Source organism: Kogia breviceps, chromosome 11 (genome assembly GCF_026419965.1).
Source record: "Kogia breviceps isolate mKogBre1 chromosome 11, mKogBre1 haplotype 1, whole genome shotgun sequence".
In the NCBI taxonomy this organism is placed as follows: Eukaryota; Metazoa; Chordata; class Mammalia; order Artiodactyla; family Physeteridae; genus Kogia; species Kogia breviceps.
The window spans coordinates 6,041,734-6,061,363 of record NC_081320.1 but is presented as its reverse complement, the minus strand read 5'-3'; the positions used below and the strand labels follow the sequence as shown (position 1 = coordinate 6,061,363).

Here is a 19,630-nt window from a genome sequence, read left to right as displayed (position 1 = left end):
CCGCCTGCCGATGCAGGAGACGCGGGTTCGTGCCCTGGTCCGGGAGGATCCCACATGCCGCGGAGCGACTGGGCCCGTGAGCCGTGGCCGCTGAGCCTGTGCGTCCGGAGCCTGTGCTCCACAGCGGGAGAGGCCACAACAGTGAGAGGCCCGCATAACGAAAAAAAAAAAAAAAAAAAAAAAAAAAAAAAAAATAAAGACTATTACAAGAGACAAAGAAGGACACTGCATAATGATCAAGAGATCAATCCAAGAAGAAGATATAACAATTGAAAATATTTATGCACCCAACATAGGAGCACCTCAATACATAAGGCAAATGCTAACAGCCATAAAAGGGGAAATTGACAGTAACACAATATTGTAGGGGAAGTTAACACCCCACTTTCACCAATGGACAGATCATCCAAAATGAAAATAAATAAGGAAACACAAGCTTTAAATGACATATTAAACAAGATGGACTTAATTGATATTTATAGGGCATTCCATCCAAAACCAACAGAATGCACTTTCTTCTCAAGTGCTCATGGAACATTCTCCAGGATAGATCATATCTTGGGTCACAAATCAGGCCTTGGTAAATTTAAGAAAACTGAAATCATATCAAGTATCTTTTCTGACCACAATGCTTTGAGACTAGATATAAATTACAAGAAAAAAACTGAAAAAATACAAACACATGGAGGCTAAACAATACACTACTTAATAATCAAAGGATCACTGAAGAAATCAAAGTGGAAATCAAAAAATACCTAGAAACAAATAACAGTGAAAACACGACCCAAAACCTATGGGATGCAGAAAAAGCAGTTCTAAGAGGGAAGTTTATAGCAATACAATCCTACCTCAAGAAACAAGAAACATCTCAAATAAACAACCTAACATTACACCTAAAGCAATTAGGGAAAGAAGAACAAAAACCCTCAAAGTCAGCAGAAGGAAAGAAATCATAAAGATCAGATCAGAAATAAATGAAAAAGAAATGAAGGAACCAGTAGCAAAGATCAATAAAACCAAAAGCTGGTCTTTGAGAAGATAAACAAAATTGATAAACCATTAGCCAGACTCACCAAGAAAAAAAGGGAGAAGACTCAAATCAATAGAATTAGAAATGAAAAAGGAGAAGTAACACTGGCACTGCAGAAATACAAAGGATGACGACAGACTACTAGAAGCAACTATATGCCAATAAAATGGACAACCTGGAAGCAATGGACAAATTCTTAGAAAAGCACAACCTTCCGAGACTGAACCAGGAAGAAACAAAATAGAAACAGACCAATCACAAGCACTGAAATTGAAACTGTGATTAAAAATCTTCCAACAAACAAATGCCCAGGACCAGATGGCTTCACAGGCAAATTCTATCAAATATTTAGAGAAGAGCTGACACCCATCCTTCTCAAACGCTTCCAAAATATAACAGACAAAGGAACCCTCCCAAACTCATTCTACGAGGCCACTATCACCCTGATACCAAAACCAGACAAAGATGTCACAGAAAAAGAAAACTACAGGCCAATATCACTGATGAACATAAATGAAAAAATCCTCAACAAAATACTAGCAAACAGAATCTAACAGCACATTAAAAGGATTATACACCATGATCAAGTGGGGTTTACCCCAGGAATGCAAGGATTTGTCAATATACACAAATCAATCAATGTGATACACCATATTAACAAACTGAAGGATAAAACCATATGATCATCTCAATAGATGCAGCAAAAGCTTTCATAAAAATTCAACATGCATTTATGATAAAAACTATCCAGAAAGTAGGCATAGAGGGAACCTACCTGTTGGCTGTGACAAACCCACAGCCAACATCATTCTCAGTGGTGAAAAACTGAAACCAGTTCCTCTAAGATCAGGAACAAGACAAGGTTGCCCACTCTCACCACTATTATTCAACATAGTTTTGGAAGTTTTAGCCACAGCAATCAGAGAAGAAAAAGAAATAAAAGGAATCAAATCTGAAAAGAAAGCAAAACCATCACTATTTGCAGATGACATTATACTATACATAGAGAATCCTAAAGATGCTACCAAAAAACTATCAGAGCTAATCAATGAATCTCATAAAGTTTCAGGATGTAAAATTAATGCACAGAAATCTCTTGCATTCCTATACACTAACAATGAAAAATATGAAAGAGAAATTAAGGAAACACTCCCACTTACCACTGCAACAAAAAGAATAAAATACCTAGGAATAAACCTACCTAAGGAGACAAAAGACCTGTACACAGAAAACTATAAGACACTGATGAAAGAAATCAAAGATGATACCAACAGATGGAGAGATATACTATGTTCTTGGATTGGAAGAATCAACGTTGTGAAAATGACTATACTATCCAAAGCAATCTACAGATTCAATGCAATCCCTATCAAACTACCAATGGCATTTTTCACAGAACTAGAGCAAAAAATTTCACAATTTGTATGGAAACACAAAAGACCCCGAATAGCCAAAGCAATCTTGAGAAAGAAAAACGGAGCTGGAGGAATCAGGCTCCCTGACTTCAGACAATACTACAAAGCTACAGTAATCATGACAGCATGGTACTGGCACAAAAACAGAAATATAGATCAATGGAACAGGATAGAAGGCCCAGAGATAAACCCACACACATATGGTCACCTTATCTTTTTTTTTTTTTTTTTTTTTTAAATTTATTTATTTATTTTATTTTTGGCTGCGTTGGGTCTTTGTTGCTGCTCTCGGGCTTTCTCTAGTTGTGGCGAGCAGGGGCTACTCTTGGTTGCGGTGCACGGGCTTCTCATTGTGGTGGCTTCTCTTGTTGTGGAGCACGGGCTCTAGGCACGTGGGCTTCAGTAGTTGTGGCTCACGGGTTCTAGAGCGCAGGCTCAGTAGTTGTGGCACACGGGCTCAGTTGCTCCGTGGCATGTGGGATCTTCCTGGACCAGGGATCGAACCCGTGTCCCCTACATTGGCAGGCGGATTCTTAACCACTGCGCCACCAGGGAAGTCCTGGTCACCTTATCTTTGATAAAGGAGGCAAGAATATACAATAGAGAAAAGACAGCCTCTTCAATAAGTGGTGCTGGGAAAACTGGACAGCTACATGTAAAAGAATGAAATTAGAACACTCCCTAACACCATATACAAAAATAAACTCAAAGTGGATTAAAGACCTAAATGTAAGGCCAGACACTATAAAACTCTTAGAGGAAAACATAGGCAGAACACTCTATGACATAAATCACAGCAAGATCCTTTTTGACCCACCTCCTAGAGAAATGGAAATAAAAACAAAAATAAACAAATGGGACCTAATGAAACTTAAAAGCTTTTGCACAGCAAAGGAAAACATAAATAAGATGAAAAGACAACCCTCAGAATGGGAGAAAATAGTTGCAAATGAAGCAACTAACAAAGGATTAGTCTCCAAAATATACAAGCAGTTCATGCAGCTCAATATCAAAAAAACAAACAACCCAATCCAAAAATGGGCAGAAGACCTATATAGACATTTCTCCAAAGAAGATATACAGATTGCCAACAAACACATGAAAGAATGCTCAACATCACTAATCGTTAGAGAAATGCAAATCAAAACTACAATGATGTATCACCTCACACCTGTCAGAATGGCCATCATCAAAAAATCTACAAACAATAAATGCTGGAGAGGGTGTAGAGAAAAGGGAACCCTCTTGCACTGTTGGTGGGAATGTAAATTGATACAGCCACTATGGAGAACAGTACGCAGGTTCCTTAAAAAACTACAAATAGAACTACCATATGACCCAGCAATCCCACTACTAGGCATATACTCTGAGAAAACCATAGTTCAAAAAGAGTCATGTACCACAATGTTCACTGTAGCTCTATTTACAATAGCCAGGACATGGAAGCAACCTAAGTGCCCATCGACAGATGAATGGATAAAGAAGATGTGCACATATATACAATGGAATATTAGCCATAAAAAGAACAAAATTGAGTTATTTGTAGTGAGGTGGATGGACCTAGAGTCTGTCATACAGAGTGAAGTAAGTCAGAAAGAGAAAAACAAATACCGTATGCCAACACATATATATGGAACCTTAAAAAAAAAAAAAAGGTTCTGAAGAACCTAGGGGGCAGGACAGGAATAAAGATGCAGACGTAGAGAATGGATTTGAGGACACGGGGAGGGGAAGGGGAAGCTGGGGCAAAGTGAGAGAGTGGCATGGACATATCTACACTACCAGATGTAAAACAGATAACTAGTGGGAAGCAGCCGCATAGCACAGGGAGATCAGCTCGGGGCTTTGTGACCACCTAGAGGTGTGGGATAGGGAGGGTGGGAGGGAGGCTCAAGAGGGAGGGGATATGGGGATATATGTATATGTATAACTGATTCACTTTGTTACACAGCAGAAACTAACACACCATTGTAAAGCAATTATACACCAATAAAGATGTAAAAAATAAATAAATAGAAAATAAAAGAGTGAAATTTTGCCATTTGCAGCAACAAGGATGCTTGGAGGGCATTTCTCAGACAGAGAAAGACAAATACCATATGATATCACTTATATGTGGAATCTAAAAAATACAACAAACTAGTGAATAAAACAAAAAAGCAGCAGACTCAGAGAACAAACTACTGGTCACCAGCGGGGAGAGGGATAGGGAGAGGGGTAATATAGGAGTAAGGGATTTTTAAAAAGGGTTATTGTGGGATTATATGAAATCATGTGTGTGAAGCTTTTGAAAATTGTAAAGCAGTATAGAATTTAAAGAATCTTTCATTCTATTAAAAAAGTTTTTAAAAAATAAAATAAAAATGGTTAAGATGGCAAATTTTATGTTATGTGTATTTTACCACCAAAAAAAAGTTTTTTAATGACAAGTAGTATGCAGATTAGCAGTGGTGATTCTGTAACTACATCAAAAACATCCAGCCAGGGCAGCACTTGATGGATAAAGTGTTTTTCAAAGGATACAAAGGTGAACTTTTACAAAGGCATCAGCTCTGCAGTCACCCAGTTTGAACCACGAAGCCAGAAATCACAGTCAAGCTCAAACACCACAGTTAGAATTTTAGGTAATAAAATTGAACTGCTTTAAAGTGGCAAATAATTCAAGCAACTACCTCATGACCAGTATCAACTGCGGGCAAACAACAAAGAATGCTGACTTACTATCAGTAAGGCACATTTCTTATGACAAACTGGTACCAAAAATATATCCAGTGCTCCTGAAAAAGTCTTCTACAAAGTAATGTGATATGAAAAAACAACATTTCTCAGTGTGTACTAATAAAGCCCCATGCTGAATAGAATTCTATCATGAGGCTACCTGTATTGTATTTTCTGGAAGTTTGGGTTTTTTTGGCCACACTGCGTGGCTTGTGGGACCTTAGTTCCCCCACCAGGGATCAAACCCAGGGCCATGGCAGTGAAAGTGTGGAGTCCTAACCTCTGGACCACCAGGGAATTTCCTGGAAGCATTTTCTTTTTTTTTCTTTTTATGAAAACTTTGAAATACTTTCTGGAAAAAAAAAAAGGGGAAATTGTATCCAGGAATCAAAGCCTAGTGCATAAAGGAAATGAATAACCATCATTGCCAATTATTATCTCTCTGTTATGATTAACGACATAGGAAAATCTGGATTACGCCACGAGGGAAATTTCAAACTAATACGGTGAGGTTAAAACAAAGCACATGTCCGGGACTTCCCTGGTGGTCCAGTGGGTAAGACTCCGTGCTCCCAATGCAGGGGGCCTGGGTTCGATCCCTGGTCGGGGAACTAGATCCCGCATGCACGCCACAACTAAGACTTTGCACGCCTTAACTTAGAAGTCCGTATGCCTCAACTAAAGATCCCACATGCCACAACTAGGACCAGCGCAGCCAAAATAAATAAATATTTTTTTAAAGTACACTTATAAAAACAAAAAGAAACCCGAAACACATGTCCATGAAGGTGGCACACGGGCCGTGGTCCCCTGTGAGGTTCGGGACACCTGTGTATGGAGGTTCCTACCTCTTGGTGATCTGGCTGGGCTCCTGCAGACCTGGGTCCAGGTCAAAGCCCTCATTATCCAGCAGCCTTCGGAGCGTCACGTCAGCCAGCTGCTCCATGATCCTGAACACCTCATCTAGGTTCAGAAACATGGAGAAGTCCCGCTCCTTATTCTGTGTGGTGATGCGGATGGTATCCGTCAGAAAGACGTTGGATGTCCTCTCCAACTTCTGGATGTCAACCCAAGGCACTACGAGTTTAACTAGAAGAGAAAAAAGGGCAAATACAGATTTTAACCTCAAATGTAACCCAAACTTGGATGCACCAGCAACAGTGCGCAGCTTTTCCCGCAGCTGAAATGCAAATCGCTTTCAAACCAGAGCAGGAAAGAGGAAACACAGGAACTGCTTCACAGCTGTTCGTTAGAACCCAACCCGCGTGCTAACAATTATCTTAAGATGTAAGTAAAACTTCCCAAGTTGCTGGCTACCGCACACACACAAGGGACATCATTCGGCCATACCAAGTTAACAATGTGAAAACTTTCCCCCAAACAGTTGAACTTAAATATTTGCAAAATACGCAGATGTTTTTTGATCCACATAAATTCTGGTTTCAATAGCAGCATTCATGGCATAAACTATGAAAAAACAGAGGTCAAAAGAGGATTCGTGATCTGGTTTAGAGGCACGGGCCTAACATTTAGATTACGTCAAGTGACAGTTGCTCAAATCTTAGAAAACAGAGCACAAGTAGTTTTTATTGAAGTACTATGGTACTAACTGCACAGTTTATAAACTAGCGTTCTGTTCTCAGAAGTGTTTCCAGTGCAGCGGTAATTAGGCTAGCGGGCTGGTGCAGAGCAAATGGGGAGGGACGTATGTAACAAGTTCAAATGATAAATGTTATCAAATATTAGGAATCATTTCTTTTTTCCAAGTTTTATCAACTTAACAAAATCAGGTTTAGTGATGATGAGTGATAAATATCAGAAAATAACTCATTTTCCTTTTCAAGTGAAAAAGGGAATGGTGAACTGTTTTTTTTTTTTTTTTTTTTTTTTTGCGGTACGCGGGCCTCTCACTGCTGTGGCCTCTCCCTTTGCGGAGCACAGGCTCCGGACGCGCAGGCTCAGCGACCATGGTTCACGGGCCCAGCCGCTCCGCGGCACGTGGGATCTTCCCGGACCGGGGCACGAACCCGTGTCCCCTGCATCCGCAGGCGGATTCTCAACCACTGTGCCACTAGGGAAGCCCTGATGAACTGTTTTTATTTCTATCATGTCTCTCCATTTATTTTGCAATAATGTCTCCAGTGCTTTAATCATTTAAAAGTCCACATTTCTACATTAGGCATGAGAATAAGCTTCTTCAGCTACCTCTAGTTGCTTTCCCATAGTTTTTTTTCACACACACCGACACACTCCATCTATGCTTTCTCTCATTAAGCATCTACCTTGTGAAGAGCCCTGCACTTAAGAAGCGCGCCTACAATAGGAAAAACAGACACGTAAACAAAGAAGCAACCAGGGACTTGACAGGACCCAAAACAGATGCAGAGAGAGGACAAATTACAAGCGGACCAGGGAAGGCTTCCTGGAGGTGAAAAAAATGTGAACTGAATTTTAAAGGATGAACAGGAGTTCCCAAATGGGCCTAAGAACGGGGAAGGCCAAGGAGAGACAGGGGGTTCATTTTGCGAAGCATTTCAGAAAGCAGAAGAGCAAGGATGGCAAGGGTTAGGTAAGAGCACGTTCCAAGGGTGAGGGAGGCTGTGCACACAGGCGGCATGCGCTGGGGTGTCTGAGCCCAGGCTGGTGGCGTAGGGCCAGACAAGGGGTGACCAGGTGCAGGACGCCGGCCACAGCAGAGTGCAAGAGGAGCCCCGCCCACAGGTTCCACGTGAAATATAAACAAACGCAGGAAGAAAAAAATATATACTTAAATATATAAACACAGACACAGCACATACACCGCCCTGTGTGGGCCCTTGCAACAATATTTGTTACGGAACAAGTTTCAACGGTAATGACTTTGAGTGTTTCAATATACAACTGACCCTGTGGCTTCCCTTTCTCACCCTGGAATCCCATTTGCCCAGAACGATGATGATGGAAAAATGTGTGAGAAGTGAATCCCTGCCTGGATCTCGGGGGGGGGGGGGTCCCACGTGAGGAACCCCCTTCTAGGAACAACTGCTAGTCTCCCAGGAGCAGTCGGGACCTTCAGGCCTGAGAATTCTCTAAAAGGCCCCCCCTGGATTCAGAAGCACAACCTTTCCCATACCTTTAGAACTCCTGGGCCATCAGTTATAACACTGTTTTCAAAGTAGTAGACAATATAGTAGCAAAAACCCTTCAGTACGGTTTTTGCATGAAGGGAGTTACACAGAAAGGATCCTTAAGGCAGGACGAGGAAGGAATTCCCGCAAAACCAAACCTCCTTAGACTGGGACTGATGTGTACACACTCCAATATATAAAATGGATAATAACGAGGACCTACTGTAGAGCACGGGGAACTGTACTCGATACGCTGCAATGACCTCTATGGGAAAAGACTCTAAAAAGGAGGGGATAGATGTATATGTATAACTGATTCACTTTGCTGTAGAGCAGAAACTAACACAACACTGTAAATCAGCTATGTTCCAATACAAACTTAAAAAAGAAAATCAAACCTCCTTAGTGGCGGTAGTATAGGTAATACAATATGGTCGTCTGCATAGGGCATTTGGAAATTAATTGTGTGTGACCTGCTATGTCCCAACCACTTATTCACATCTTTTGTCGTCTAACTAGTCACGTCACGAGTGGCCTCAGGACCAGCGCTGAGCATCCCAGGGGCCAGCACCACCTGGGAGGGACCCAATCGCCCCTCACTTACGCTCCTTGCCCAGGAAGAAGGAGTAGAAGCAGAGGTGGTTGATGCTGAGATAGAGCCAGCCTTGACGGGGCACCCTGCCCTTCCAGCAGCAGCACGAGTAATAGGTGACCAGCTTCTCGGCCTCCGGGAAGTTGAACCTGGCCTCGAACTTCACCAAGGCCTCTCGGAACTTCTCCGGCTCCTCCTCCTGCCTGGCCAGCCTGCCGCTTGTCTCCTCGGCGATCAGAGCCTGACGCACAGAGAGAAGGGTCCCCGGGTCAGGAGAAGGGCGAGGACAACCGCGCATGGGCAGCCGGGGAGCCAGCCCCGCTCCGACAGACCCACGGGGTGGAGGAGGAGCCCACGCACCCCCCAAGAAACGCGTCCCCGGGGGGAGAAAGCAAGCCGGTGGTGGGGGGAACCTCAGCACCAGTCTCTCTCTTGGCCACTCTCCAGCCATCAGGCTTTGGAAATCTCTGACTCCCAAGCCCCAGTTCTCAAACACGTTACTATTTTATAATCTCTCCCTGCTCCTCCCTCCAGAGACACGAGTCAGAGAGAGAGTCAAGTGACTGTCTCGGGCGTGTGAACTCAATGCATCGACCCTGAAGAACCACCCAAGTTGGAGTTTAAAAGTTGGTCTTTTTACAGAAATGAACCCATCTGCGAAACAGAAACGGAATCATGGACGTAGGGAACAGACTGGGGGAGGCGGGTGGGGGAAGGATGGAGTGGGAGTTTGGGGTTAGCACATGCAACCCATTACATATAGGATGGGTCAACAACAAGGTCCTACTGTATAGCACAGGGGACTGTACGTCCAATATCCTTGATACACCATCATGGAAAAGAATATCTTTTAAAAATGTACATATAACTGAATCATTGTGCCGTATGGCAGAAACTAACACAACATTCTAAATCAACTAGACTTCAATAAGAATAAGTATATAAATAAATAAGTGTTGGTCTTTAAAAAAAAAAAAAACCAACAACTCACAAATGTCTTCCTCACTGGGTTCAAAAATTGGGTGTAAAGCCAATAATGCCTGCCTGTGTGACCCCTGATACATTCCACCACCACTGTATCACCTCTGGTCCTCTGAGCCAGAAAAGGGGCAGGGTGGCCAAGGTTCCTGAGGTACCTCCCAAGCACTTCGGTATGCGGGGAGGCAAGATGGGAGAGAAGAATCCGAATCTACAGTTGTTTTGTTGATGACAAAGAACAGTGAGCATCCTCTCTAAATCTGGGGCGAGGGCGTAGACGTGCCTAGAATGTAAGCTGTGGCCCGATCCGAAGGGTGACGGCACAGTGACAGTATCAGAATTCTGATTCCCATTCCTGAGAGCTCACTGTACATTTTTTTTCACCCAGAATTTCTTCTGTCCAAGAACTCCCCGGCCTCAGGCCTTACATGTGCTACTCGATTTTTAAAATACACTGTAATTCTATCTTTTTATTTATTTTTATTAGCATCTTCCTTTCTATTCTTGTATGGGTGGTTTCACAAAAGGCTAATAAGATAAGGCCACTTTGGGGGGAATTGCTACCCAATCTGCATTGCAGAAGCGGTTTTACAAAACATCCTGGGCATTACCATTGAAATAAAAATGTAATTTAATGGGCTTCCCTGGTGGCGCAGTGGTTGGGAGTCCGCCTGCCGATGCAGGGGACGCGGGTTCGTGCCCCGGTCCGGGAGGATCCCACATGCCGCGGAGCGGCTGGGCCCGTGGGCCATGGCCGCTGGGCCTGCGCGTCCGGAGCCTGTGCCCCGCAGCGGGAGAGGCCGCAGCGGTGAGAGGCCCGCATACCACAAAAAAAAAAAAAAAAAAAAAAAAAAAAAATGTAATTTAAAATTACTTTAAAAGTCAATCTGAAATTTCAAGTGATTTGCATTTCCCTCATTATGTTTTTCTTCCTCTTCCAAATTTTATTTAACAAGACGTTATAAAATATGAATGTTATACAATTAAGAGAGGAGGTATTTTTTTAAAGCATGTCTAATATATAGTAAATGCTCTGCACCTTGAAACGCGAAGGGGATTTTTTAAAATTTTTATCTCATTTTTTTCACCGCACCACACAGCGTGTGGGATCTGAGTTCCCCAACCATGGATCTAACTCGCACCCCCTGCATCGGAAGCATGCAGTCTTAACCACTGGACCGCCAGGGAAGTCCCCAAAGGGGAGTTTTTAAGAAGCCTCTACAGCAAACAGTCACGGCTCCAGACAAGGGTGGCCACACAGACTGCTGGCTTCCTTGTCTGCTGGGTCTGGTTACAGCACAGCTCAAAGCAGGAGGGTTCCTTTAAAGCTCCACAGAGCAGGAGATGGTCAGGTTTTGAGTAGGAAAGCCCCAATTCCCAGACCCTTCAAATCTGCCCAGGGCAAAGGGGGAACCAGTGCCACGTGGTGGCCCCAAACGCTCGACCAGCCTCCGACCAGACAGACCCCCCGATCCCCGGCCCCCGCCCCAGGCCAGCAGCCTCCCTGGGAAGTAAAAGGCATGTTCACTATGAAGGGTTAAGGGATCAGACTATGCCACCCCATAATATGCCGCTCTGGTATAAGAATTATTTTGAGCTAAAGACACTTGACAAACGGCAGATGCCAAAAAAGCTCTCTGCCCTCCCCCACTGTTTGCCTAAAAACAGGACACAAATGCCCATTTCTAAAGGTGTCTCCCCATCCTGTGCCAGAAAGAGGAAAGCAGCTCTGAAACTCTCTGAATCACCAGAGACAACTCTGGACTCTGACCAACTCCAGAGGCACCAGCAGGAACCTACAGGATGAACCCGACTGGAGCAGTCAGTCTCACTCCAGTACCCAGGGTGCGGCAGTTTGCTGCCCTAAAAGGCCACACTCCTGTTCCTTTGACTCCTTACTTCTCTACAAATGCACTGCTCTTCGTTACCATGCTGCCCAAGCCCCAAGTCCTAAGCATCCCCTTGAGTTACTCATCAGAGTTTCTCCTACCTGTCTGTGGGCCGCAAAGGCTGATAAACTCTCTTTTTCTCATTAATCTGTCTTCTGTCACTTTAATTTCCAGGCCCCTGGCACAGAACCTAAGAGGGTAAATGAAAAGTTTTTCCCTCCCCTACAGAAGCTTTCTGAAAGCCACTGCAGCAGAAATGCATTTCCTTGCTCCCAACTAAGAGGAGAAACACCTAAATCAAAGAACCACCACAGGGCTTCCCTGGTGGCGCAGTGGTTAAGAATCCGCCTGCCGATGCAGGGGACGCGGGTTCGTGCCCCAGTCCGGGAAGATCCCACGTGCCGCGGAGCGGCTGGGCCCGTGAGCCGTGGCCGCTGAGCCCGCGCGTCCGGAGCCTGTGCTCCGCAACGAGAGAGGCTGCGACAGTGAGAGGCCCGCGTACAGCAAAAAAAAAAAAGAACCACCACAACCAATGTGAGACCAAGAAAAGGGGGTAAATGTGAAAAATAACTGTGAACCGGGAATTTCTGTTGCTAAGCCCCAGTGCAGCCTGACCCAAGTTACCAAGTTGGACCAGGCTGTGGCTGTAACACACGAGACGGACAAGACCCGCCAGGCCTTGCGCCCACGTGCTAACCCCACAGGCCAGAGGCAACAGCAGGAGACATCAGACAACGCTGTCATTCCACCTGGACTCAGAAGACTGGTCTTCTACCTGATCCCACAAGTATCCCCAACCCCCAAAGGAAAAAGGTGTTCTTGTGTTGTCCTTTTAAATTCGAGAATTCACTGTAAGACCCTTTACTAAAAGCCAAAGCACATGGGGTGCTGGAAAGGCACACTTTGGGGAAGAAAAAACAACACTCTAGAATGTTTTACCCTAAGGGATGAAAACTGTATTACAGGCTCATGTGTTAAAGTGTTTAGTAAGACAGTTAAATTTAGAATGAGAAACGGTCTCTCCCTGCCTGAGAGGGTTTTTAAAGCACCGGTTACCAATCATGCTTTTGCAGTGAGACCTGTCACATAAGACATAGCTCACAGCAGGTATGTAGGGAGACCTCCCCAAATAGTCCTCTCTTTTCTCAAAACTTATTTGGTTTTAATTCTTCACTTAACATATTTTAAGAATAAATATCCACTTTCAGAAGGAGGAAAGTGCTAGGTCCAACAAAATAAAAGAGGGACAAGATGTCACAGCTGCAAAAAAATTAACTAACTTCAGGAGTCAAATGACATTGTTGCAAAAACATGAATCTTAGCATTTTTTTTTTTTCCCTGAGATAAAAAAGGACCTTCACTTCTGTAAAGGGTAACGAAACCTCAGGCCTGAGAATGGGGCTTTTGTTGGGTTGGTTTTTTTTTTTAATTTCGGGAGAATTTTGTCAGACTGACTCTGCAAATTTTTTTTTTTTTTTTTTTTTTTTTTTTTTTGTGTTACGCGGGCCTCTCACTGTCGCAGCCTCTCCCGTTGCGGAGCACAGGCTCCGCACGCGCAGGCTCAGCGGCCACGGCTCACGGGCCCAGCCGCTCCGCGGCACGTGGGATCTTCCCGGACCGGGGCACGAACCCGCGTCCCCCGCATCAGCAGGCGGACTCTCAACCACTGCGCCACCAGGGAAGCCCCTGACTCTGCAAAATTTGACTGATGACACGTCAAACTCATTTTGCTTGAGGTGTTAAGCTAAGAAGTTCAATTATAGTGGAGAACACTGTTAAAGGAAAAGAATATGATTAAAAACGCTGCAGTGTCTAGCGTGCTGTAAGGATGTGATAAGAAAGATGGGGAAACGGGGAGAAACATCACAGTCCAGGGACCTACCTTCACCTTCCCTTTGACAAAACTGGCAATGTCATCTTTGTTATCAAAGACGGACAAGGTGTGGAGGAGATTTTGCTCCAGCCAGTCCCAGTGCTGGTTTATTTCCTCTAACGTGGCACCTGGGTTACAACAGAAGAAGACACAGAAGTTAAGAGACAAAAGCAATTCCTAGAATATGAACTCACTTTCCAAATACGAGTCCTGCATTTATGTCATTAAAACATTCCGGTTTCTCACGTCCCAGTCTGCCGGCTGACAAGGCAGGCACCCTCCACTGGGGCCCTGGTCCCGCTCACCACAGTACTGGGGTTTGGGGACACCTATCCCTCCGCCACATGGATGGGCCGGCCAACCAGCCAAGTCCTCCCCGGGACCTCTCTGTGGACGTCCTGCCAGCCTCACCAACGTGTGGAATTCTGACCACCTCCACTCAAGTGACGGAAACATCTACAATTATACAGCCATTCCAGGGGAAACAAGCCCCAGGGTGACCAATTCTGAACATTCTCACAGAATTTACCCTCAAAAGGGACCTCAGCCCAAGTTCACAGAGAGAAGACCTCTTGAGATGGCTCTGCCAGGGGCCCGAGGGCATTGCCACTAGGACACTTCCAGGTTTATCAATCTGTACTTCATATCTTTTATTTAAAAATCCCTTAAAACAGATATAAAAAAGAGGTTTTATTGTACATGTTAAAACAAAACCACAGAAACATTAAGTGGTACCCAGTAAGTTAATTTCTTTCAAAGTCAACTAAAACCACAATCAACCTATTAGTGAAGCATTAAGCAACATTGTTACCAAAAAGCTTAGACATCTTAGTTGTCATTATTTCCTCCTAGTCCTCCCCACTGGACATGGACACCTTGGCACGGGGACTGTGCCGGCTCCAAGTGGTGTGACAGAGGTTTGATCAAGTCCATGACTTGAAGCAAGCATGATCCCGCACAAGAAGAGGCGTGTGTACATCGGGTATGTCTAGCGTGGAAATAGGTGAACGCCCGGCTAGGAGGGCCAGGTTTCCCAAGTGGAAAGGCGAAGATACTCTCACCCCAAAGGGCTGGCGGACAAGCAACAGTGCAGAATAATGTAGCCAACGTGAGAGGCATAATGACCAACAGTCACGTACCACTTACAGAGAAGCCAGACGTGCATTATGCTACCTCTGAGCTTTCTCTCTCTCTGCTACCTGCAGCGTTCCTCTCCCCAGAGTGTGAACGTACGTGAGGACCTTATAAATAGCCCCCACATAGAAATGCCAGAGAACTCACCTTGGACCTGTGGATTTGGGGTGAATATGGAGAACATCTGTAGTAGGACTATTGTTCAGATGGGCACTTTGGGAAGGAGTAAAAAGAAGAATCTAAGAGAACTCTCATTTTTCCTCATAAGGAAAAATGAGAGTTTAAAACAATGGTATTTATTTCCCCGTATTCTCCAATTTTTAGGCATGGCATTGCCAAAGCAATGTCCTTTGGTCATCACTACAGCAGACTTCTCGTCCGCCTGATAAGGGCACTAATCCCATCGGGGGGGGCCCCACCCTCATGACCTCATCTAAACCTAATCACCTCCCAAAGGTCCCACCTCCAAATACCACCACACTGGGGGTGAGGGCTTCAACATTTGAGTCTGGGGAGTTGAGGGGGACACCATTCAGTCCATAACAACCAGTGACCCTACCCAGTTCTCCATGAGTCCTACCTCCTCTGTCTTGCTCTTTTGGAATCATAAACCCAAGAAGCAACCCACCTGGGGTAAGTGGCCACGAACTCGATCTACTTACCATCCACCTAGGAGGGTCCTGCAGTCTCAGGAAGCCCCTGGCCCTTCAGGCTCCCTACCCCTCTTATGGGAGGGAGAGATCATTTTGAAACAACGGCCTCACACCACAAGTTTCCAGGCTCCACAGCAGGGCTCTCTGGAAGTTTCCAAACAATGTCTCCCTGAACTGAGGACCCACACCGTCTGCTCCTCATGTTCAGCACTGACGTGGCTGAGGTGGGCACCTAATTTACCTGCCTCTGGCTTAATTCTCCTTGCCCGTTCAGTGTCCTCGGGTGGCAGCTACATAAGTGTCAGTCACCAGGACACCCCCTAAATCTCGTTGGTCAGCAATGGTTTCTTTGCAGGGTGGGTGGAGGGACAGCACATCACACGGTTCATCTCAGGAGAGAGTCTCTGGGCCCCTGAAGCCAATAAGTTTGCACAGGCTCCTTGGGGTGGGCAGCTCTCTGCTCTTCTCCGGCACTTTAAGGTTTCCTCTCTCTAGATCTTTTCTTTTAAATTTAACTTTTATTTTATATTGGAGTATAGTTGATTTACAATGTTGTGTTAGTTTCACGTGTACAGCAAAGGATTCAGTTATACATGTACATATATCCATTCTTTTTCAGATTCTTTTCTCATATAGGTTATACAGAGTATTTAGTAGAGTTCCCTGTGCTGTACAGTAGGTCCTTGTTGATTATCTTTTTTATATATAGTAGTGTGTGTATGTTAACCCCAAACTCCTAATTTAACCCTCCTCCCTCCATAGATCGTTATCCTTTATTATGCATCATAATAAAACCAACTGGTCAGATTTTTTTTTTTTTTTTTAAAGGGCAAGGAATACGTGGAAAAAAGAATATCTGTATCGGTCTTCAATCTTTTGCCATATGTTTTCATATACTTCCTAATTTACCAAAAAAAAAAAAGACTTGGAGGACTGAGGAGGAACAGAGAGGGGACAGGATTCACTCTGTGACCTTTCTGTCCCAGACGTGGTCTCACTGATGTGAAATGAAGGCTGAGTGAGGAAAGGGGGCCTCAGATACATCTCCAAGGTCACTTGTATCGAGTAAAAGGCAAACCAGGGTGTGAGCTCATTCTCTATGACCTTGAAGTGCCCTGGGGTCCTCCCATAGAAGCTGCATTTCAATTTTCAAGTAACACTTACATAATCCAGTCCAGCGGCTCAGTCCAGTAGTTCCTAGGGCTTGACACTAAAAAAGCTACTTTGTGCCTGCCGGTAGAGCACCCACTCTCCCCGCCATCGCACTTTCCTGAGGGCATCTTCCTGGATGACGTGAGACAGCTTTTCATTGATCCTGTTCCTAAGCTCACAGGGCCAACAGTTAGCTGTGAAACCACGTGTGCCTTCTCCACCTGCGAACTACAGACGCTGTGAATAAAATTCCAACCGAGCCGCACCACAGTATCTCATGTGGAATTAAGACCTGAGATCACATCATCCAAAAACTTGACTTTTATCCTTTAAGAAATTCTTCTACCTCCTGGGGAGGAGCCTTAAAATAGGGGGAAACCACCCTAGAACAAAAGTAAGCTCACACCTTGAGAGAGAAAATCAACACACGTGTAAAATCGATCACTGAGCCGCAGTTAGGGGAGGCTGTAATGAAACCCATCACCCTGTCCTGAACCTGACGTGGCTGTGTGCCTCTCCCAGCAAAGACAATCACCGTGACGGAACTTTCCCTCTCGACTGTCTTCTACTTCCTATGAAAGTTGCCAAATGGCAGGGAAATTTTCCAAACTATAATTTCCTCTGCAGGGAAGTCTTATGATGGGCTTCAAAAACACCGTAAATCAGTGCAAGCCGACTGCACACCGATGACTCAAAGGACCAGAAAGGAAAGTCATGGGCTTCCCTGGTGGCGCAGTGGTTGAGAGTCCGCCTGCCGATGCAGGGGACGCGGGTTCGTGCCCCGGTCCGGGAAGATCCCACGTGCCGCGGAGCGGCTGGGCCCGTGAGCCGTGGCCGCTGAGCCTGCGCGTCCGGAGCCTGTGCTCCGCAACGGGAGAGGCCACAACAGTGAGAGGCCCGCGTAACACAAAAAAAAAAAAAAAAAAAGAAAGTCATGAAACACAGATCACACATTGAAGCTCTGAACCCACATGGCAGCCACGTTTCTCAGCTACATGAAGTAGCCCACCAGAAAAGAGCTGTTTTTTAAAAAATGAAATATTTAGAAAATACATGCCACTTTATAAGGGCAATGACTGACTTATGAAATATTTGTTACGAGTTATGCACACATAACTCATAATTCTGCCTGTGGGTCACGGTCAAAATGTTTGAAAGCCACCACATTACAGACATACAAGTGGTGAAAAATGAAAGAGGAGAAAATAAGAAAGTGAGAATGTGTCATCCATTGAAGGGACAGAATGATAAAAAGGCTACACATTGACTCAACACTATAGCAACATTCCCACTGCTTCTGCTGTGGGCGTTCCAAAGCCAAGATGGAGGAGAACTGTTATGGCCTGAATTGGGTCCCCCCAAATTCATATGATGAAGCCCTAACCCCCAATGTGACCATATTTGAAGATTAGGCCCTCTAAGGAAGTAACGAAGGTTAAATTAGGTCATGGGGGGGGGGGATCATTATAAGGACTGGTGTCCCTGTAAGAAGAGGAGGAAACACCAGGGATGCACCATGTGAGGACCCAGCAAGAGGGCAGCCGTCTGCACACCAAGGAGAGAGGCCTCAGGAGAAACCAACCCTGCCGGCACCTTGATCTTAGACTTCCGGACTCCAGAACTATGAGAAAATAAATTTCTGTTGTTTAAGCCATCTAGTCTGCTGTATTTTGTTAAGGCAGCCCTAGCAGGTTAATACAGCTTTCTAAAACCAAAATGTACAGGCTTATTGTGGATTGTAACAGAAGTCCAATTAGCAAAATTACATCGATACTTTGTTTCACTAAGGCCCCTAATTTTTCCTGAAAAAGACTTCCCTCTTTTCTAATAAAATTCAAGTTCAGTGGATCTTACACATTACCCACACAAGAAGTCAAAAATCAAATTTGTAGGGTTTCCCTGGTGGCGCAGTGGTCGAGAGTTCGCCTGCCGATGCAGGGGGCGTGGGTTTGTGCCCCAGTCTGGGAGGATCCCACATGCTGCGGAGCGGCTGGGCCCGTGAGCCATGGCCGCCGAGTCTGCACGTCCGGAGCCTGTGCTCCGCAACGGGAGAGGCCACAACAGTGAGAGACTCGCGTACCGCAAAAAAAAAAAAAATCAACTTTGTAAATGGCAATGCAAAACTAAAATACAGTATTAGAAACATCAGTTATGACCACAAAACAAAGCACACTGATGGATTTATAAATAACCAACTTGATGGTCTAAGAAAGAACTGCCAGAGGTGCAGGCATAGGACATTTTCTGAAGCCAGGCATTTTGTTAGGTATGTTGTACACTTAACCTTGTTTATCTTCATGAAAAGCATCACAAGATAGGTATAGTTATTTCCATCTCCTAGGTGGGAAATCTGAAGTGCAGACAAGAGCCAACCTTGAGGCCTGTTCTTCTGGCTCTTTCTGTAACGCAGGGTGGAGACTGGAGCCTGGGGTGTAGGGTGGGGTGGGGGGCAGCTCCCAACAGCTGAGTCACTTTGAAACACACACAGTATTTATTATCTTAGGTTTTCCCCAGAGGTATTTTCAGGAAATAAAACAAGCATCTCATTGTCTATACTTACAGCTTCTGCTCGGAAAACAGTCATACATAACTTGATCCCAGCTTCAGTTTTAAAAAGCAACTGTTTCTCTCTGCATAGTAAATATCCAACTGAATTAAGTATCTTCTCCTGATACCTAGATCCTACTTTACAATGACATGGGCATTGCATGTGCATCCTTCAGATCTGTTCCTTTGCAATAGTCAACGTTTCTCTACTGTCCAAACACTAAAAGGCTTCTGTCTAAATGCCTGGACTAAAAGCCACACAGACCACAAAAGGACTAATTAAAAGTTTAACAGTCAAGGCAGTATCATTCCTAAATTCCACTCAACATTCATCCTACACCGAGAAACACTGAGGCAAAGAAGCTAGTAAAAATTACAAATGACAGGGCAAAGGGTTGGACCAAAGCTTTAATTTTCAGAAATCTCGCATTCTTCAAGTGGATACTCTAACATCTAATCTATATTGTCGGAAGCAGTATCTTTACAGGAACATGTAAAAGTTCAGTATCAACATCACATCATCATGCTTTTGTTTTTTAAAC

The 19,630-nt window shown here is 44.6% G+C and overlaps 1 protein-coding gene across 10 annotated transcripts in view; it reads right to left on the bottom strand.

Annotated features, from left to right (window-relative positions):
• Positions 1-19,630, bottom strand: part of TBC1D8 (TBC1 domain family member 8) — a 131,230-nt gene that overhangs the window by 43,709 nt on the left and 67,891 nt on the right. For all 10 annotated transcript variants that reach the window (XR_010835343.1, XR_010835342.1, XR_010835344.1 and 7 more), the window contains exons 3-5: positions 13,612-13,730; positions 8,875-9,103; positions 6,012-6,252 (exon numbers count right to left, since the gene is read on the bottom strand). Coding sequence is in view for 4 of the 10 variants with exons in the window: in XM_059079478.2 (XP_058935461.1) it covers positions 6,012-6,252; positions 8,875-9,103; positions 13,612-13,730 (589 nt within the window). In the remaining 6 variants the exon portion in view is untranslated. The remainder of the gene's footprint in view (positions 1-6,011; positions 6,253-8,874; positions 9,104-13,611; positions 13,731-19,630) is intronic.